Genomic DNA, 4942 nt, shown 5'->3' on the forward strand with positions numbered 1-4942 from the left:
TGCTGAACTGAGATGGATAGATCCTCTTCCCTCAGCCAAGGTAACCCGTTCCCTCTTCCTGACTGCTGAGTGCTACTTTCAGGTACACGAGTGAACTTTTGTTTTGCTATTATTTTCATTTCATTTTTAGAAGCTGTCGAATGTATTGAGTTATTTGGGGTACAGAATCAAAGAGGGGTCAGAATATCTGTCCACCTATGGGAACTGGCCAAGAGAGTCATTCTCAACCTTTAACCTGCACACACAGGTTTTCATATGGTGAATGATGGAGGGTAAAAAGTCAAATAAAATACAGGATTCCAAGCCTTCCAGGATTTATTCTGTATTATTGTACACACTCACAGATTCAGCTATAATAGTGGGGATGTATTCAGAGTAGCTATAGTCACTCTCTCCTCAGGTAAAGCCTCTGGCCACCTGAGGTTGGGATTGGGCTCATCAGGGGTGGATGCTGGGTTGTAACTCCCCCCACCCCAGCCCTATCAAAGAGACATGCAGAAGGTCAGGGTCAGGCAGGTTCACAGATGAGACGGGTCACCCAGGTTGGGGGCCCAAGATAAGTGAGGCCACTGGCTCTCTCTTCACTTGTATGGGATTTCCAGGGGCCTCTGGGACTCTGCAGGTGGTTACTTATGTTTAGAAGGCACTACACCTCCTGCTTCTTCAGAGGGCAAGGCTTTTTCCTTCAGTGGCAGGACTGGGTGGGTCTCTTGGACCTGGCCGGGAGCTGGGACAAACACAGGCTGTTTCAGCTGCCCCTCCTGCTGCTCCAGCAGCTGCTCCTCTTTCTTTTCCATTTGCTCCTCTCTCTTTGCTGGCTCTTGATCCAAGTGCTGGCCCAAGACCTTCTTCTCCTGTTCCAGCTGTCCTTTTAGCTGCTGCTCTCTTTGTGTTTTCTCCTGCTCCAGCTGCAGCCCCAGGTGTTCTGCTTCCTGATGTTCCACGTGCTGTTCTTTTTGCTGCTGCACTTCCTGCTCCTGTAGCTCCTGGTGTTGCTTTTTGACATGCACTTTTGGCACCTGTGACTCTTGTTGCTGCAGCTCCACATGCACTTCTGGCACCTGTGACTCTTGCTGCTGCAGCTCCACATGCTTTTCCGGCACCTGTGACTCTTGTTGCTGCTGCTCCACATGCACTTCTGGCACCTGTGACTCTTGCTGCTGCTGCTTCACATGCTCTTCTGGCACCTGTGATTCTTGCTGTTGCTGCTTCACATGCTGTTCCTGCACCTTTGACTCCTGCTGCTGCTGTTCCACATACTGTTCCTGCACCTGTGACTCTTCCTGCTGCTGTTCCACATGCTGTTCCTGCACCTGTGACTCTTGCTGCTGCTGTTCCACATGCTGTTCCTGCACCTGTGACTCTTGCTGCTGCTGTTCCACATGCTGTTCCTGCACCTGTGACTCTTGCTGCTGCTGTTCCACATGCTGTTCCTGCACCTGTGACTCTTGCTGCTGCTGTTCCACATGCTGTTCCTGCACCTGTGACTCTTGTTGCTGCTGTTCCACATGCTGTTCCTGCACCTGTGACTCTTGTTGCTGCTGCTCCACATGTACTTCCTGTACCTGTGACTCTTGCTGTTGCTCTTCCACATACTGTTCCTGCACCTGTGACTCTTGCTGCTGTTGTTCCACATGCTGTTCTTGCTGCTCTGGCTCTGGTTGCTGTGGTTCACACTTTTGCTCAGCCACCCCTTTCACAATTGTATGTTTCTCCCCAAGCTCCAAGGGGACCTCCCCTGGGAGCTCCGAGTGTACCTTCTGGCATGGGGCAGGCAGTGGAGTTGGCTGCTTCACTTGCTCCTGCTGGGTATTGGTGGGAGGAGAAGCAGGCTTGAGGGACTCCTGAGAGAGGGCAGGGGGCTGAATCACTGGCAGAGTGTGTTGCTGGGACATCTTGGAAGCTGCTTTCGGTCAACCTGAAAATGAGGAGGGTTCAGAGGAGTTACTGAAGGCAAGGAAACAGATGAAGCCCAAGAATCTGTAGCAGTACCTGGTTTCTCAGCATTCCCATTTCCCTTGGGTGGGGCACTCTGCTGATCATGCTGGGCAATCATTCCACAGAAGTAGCAGGGTGAACGTAGGGATGGAGAGGGGTGGGGAAAGGCCCTCCTGGGAGCTTCTTGTTCCCAAGAGGCAACAACAAGGACTGTCTCCAGAGCTGCTCTGCGCAGGTGTGCTGGGTACCATCTCGTCTCCTGCCCTTGCCTATCCTTTTCTCCCTTGTTCCTGACCTCCTCTGACAAAGAGAAGAGATGAGGTCTGGGATTATGACAGGAAGAGGGAAGGTCTGGGGGTGGGGGAAGTTCTCCTGGAGGACCCCCAAGTCCTGGAAAATCAGTAGCCTATCCCAAGAGGATCTGAGAGGTGATGGTGCATGCCCTGGACTGGAGTCACATGACATGATCTTGGCTTAAATCTCCCAGTGAAATGCTGTGTGGTTCTGGGCAGGTCATTTAGTCCCTCTGGGCCTCAGATTTCTCCTCTGCAAAATGAACCAGTTGGCATATTCAGCTCCAGAGCTTCTTTCTCTCTTGACCTTCTGAACTTTGGCTGGTGGTGGTGGGAGGGAGGGGGCTGGAAGGTTGCTAAGAGCTGGAGCTGATTCTTTCAAGTTTCCTACTTCTAAACTGGGTTTCCCTGCCCCTGCTATGCCTGGGTTCTCCAGATAGAAAGTGTTCCCCATTCAGCATGTCTCCCTTCTGTAGCACAGCTAAAAATTACAAGTGTGTCCCCAGACCCTGTTCCCCTTTAGAGAAGACAAAAAACATAGTGAGCCCAAATTAAGCAGTTTTAGGAGAGAATCTGACCATATTTCCCCTGCATCCCTATCTTACTCTTCTCTCCTCCCTGTCCCCCACATTTGAAAATACAGCCCCAAGAAAATATGATGCAGGAGGGGATTGCTGTCTGTTCTGTTTCCCAGCCATGCACCTAGCCCTCAGCACAGTGACCTGAGCTCCCCCAGAAGGACAGTGGTCCAATTGAATCCTGCACACGAGTGACCCCTGCACCCCCCCCCTCAGGCTGGCCACCCCCAGCCACATTCTGGCCTGTGGGAGGCCCCAGGTCCCAAGCCTGGTTCTACCAGCAGACACTTACCAGACTCACAGTGGGGCCAGCTGGAGAGGCTTCTAGTGGAGTGCTGAGCTGAGCAGGGGCTGAGGTGCCCTTTATACCGTTCCCCAGCCTGGCCTCCTTCCCAAGTTGAAGGAGATGGACTGGTTTCACCACTCCAGTTGGTCAACTTCCTCTAGCCCCTTCCTGACTCATCACAGGCACCTTAATCAGAAAACCCCTAAGGGCCCCTTTTCACAGAGACACACAGCTCCTGCCTGGCCAGTGGGCTCTGGGAGTTCAGTCACCCCCATGAGGCTCATCACCTTGGCACAGGGAGGTGAGGGAGGCATCTTGGGAAACTGGCCCCCTTTTCCTCTTTTTTTTTTTTTTTTTGTTGGCCTCAGCCAAACTTTTCTTCTGAATCTCAGTTTCTTTACCTGTAAAATGGGTTTATCCTCCTTATTAGGCTGAGGGATTCAATTCCAAGGGCACAGAAGAGAAAATTATATGTCTTTCTGGGATGTCCAGTCTGGAGACATGTTAAAGGTGGGAGGAACCACTTTTCATGAAGACACAGAGCTCTTGGGAGATTCTCTTGGCCACTAACCCACAACCTATCTGCTCTCAAGACATACCTATAACTTCATTCTGTGTAGAAGTACTCTGTCCTGGGATGGGGGAGGGTTCAGTCTGACAACTTTAGGGCTGGAAAGGTTAAGCAGAAGGCTTGCAGGAGTCTCCTGCCATGTGTCAGGGGCTACCCAGGCCCTATGCTGAAGACTGTAGTTACAGAAGTTCCCAAGAATGCCAAGCTCACAAAAACTCCAAAGCGTGGACCAGTTTAGGCAAGAAAACAGGCATTAAATCTGTAATATATAAAATAATAAGGATTACTTTTTACAGTGATGAAAACAAACATCTCATACAATGTTTTGGGGAAATTCATGAAGATCAAGATTAAGGGGACTTTCCAAGTGGTGCTAGTGGTAAAGAATCTGCCTGCCAATGAAGGAGACACAAGAGACGTGGTTCAATTCTTGGGTCAGGAAGATCCCATGGAGTAGGAAATGGCAACACGCTCCAGTATTCTTGCCTTTAATAACTCCATAGACAGAGGAGCCTGGCGGGCTATAGTCAATGTGATCACAAAGGTCCAGACATGACCAAGTAACTGAGTGTGTGTGCACGCATGCGCGCACACACACACACACACACTCTCACATAAAGACCAAAACTAGATCATCCACTACTTTCTCTAAACTACTTTCTGAACGCAGCTTAAGCAAATTTTCAGGGTGGGGGTTAGAGCTGGCTTGTCTGTCACTAGCAGCAATGGTGACCTAAGCCTCTTGGAATAAAATGTAAACTCCCTACCAAGTGTTCAAAGATCCTCACTGAGAGTCCTCAGTTACTAAGACAAGCCCAGTGCTCCCCACCTCTGGGGCCTCCCAGGGTCCCTAACTCTTTGTGTCTTTCAGTTTCACAGTTACTGCTGGAGCCTGCCAGAGGGACTCCCCTGGGACACCATCTAAAGGGTTATCCCCCGATTTGCTGCTTTTCACTTATAACAACTGAGGGCTGCTTTATTTCATTTGTTCACTTGTTTATTTTCCAAATCTCCCATTGAAAAATAAGCTGTAAAAGGCAGGAGTTTTGCCTGTTGTGTTTTCCACTATGTCCCCAGAACCTGTCCTAACCATCGAATATAACCGGTACCCTACAAATATCTGTGGAAAGAGTGAAGGAACAGCGCATTTTAGTGTCATGCGTGTGTGTGTATAAACAAAATCAAATTGTGACTTGCCTTTCTCTTTAACAGCTTATTTTATGGACATCATTTAATCTCTGTCCTTCACAACCTAATCATAAAAGAAAAAATAAAA

General features: G+C 49.7%; 1 protein-coding gene across 1 annotated transcript; it reads right to left on the reverse strand.

The window, feature by feature from the left end:
- Nucleotides 1-297: 297 nt before the first annotated feature.
- Nucleotides 298-3171, reverse strand: IVL (involucrin). The gene is made up of 2 exons (XM_027533185.1): nt 3102-3171; nt 298-1918 (listed from the first exon to the last, which is right to left on the reverse strand). The coding sequence occupies exon 2, from the start codon at nt 1893-1895 to the stop codon at nt 627-629; it is 1269 nt and encodes a 422-aa protein (XP_027388986.1). The 5' UTR covers nt 1896-1918; nt 3102-3171; the 3' UTR covers nt 298-626.
- Nucleotides 3172-4942: the final 1771 nt, after the last annotated feature.

Source organism: Bos indicus x Bos taurus, chromosome 3, assembly GCF_003369695.1.
Source record: "Bos indicus x Bos taurus breed Angus x Brahman F1 hybrid chromosome 3, Bos_hybrid_MaternalHap_v2.0, whole genome shotgun sequence".
NCBI lineage: Eukaryota > Metazoa > Chordata > Mammalia > Artiodactyla > Bovidae > Bos > Bos indicus x Bos taurus.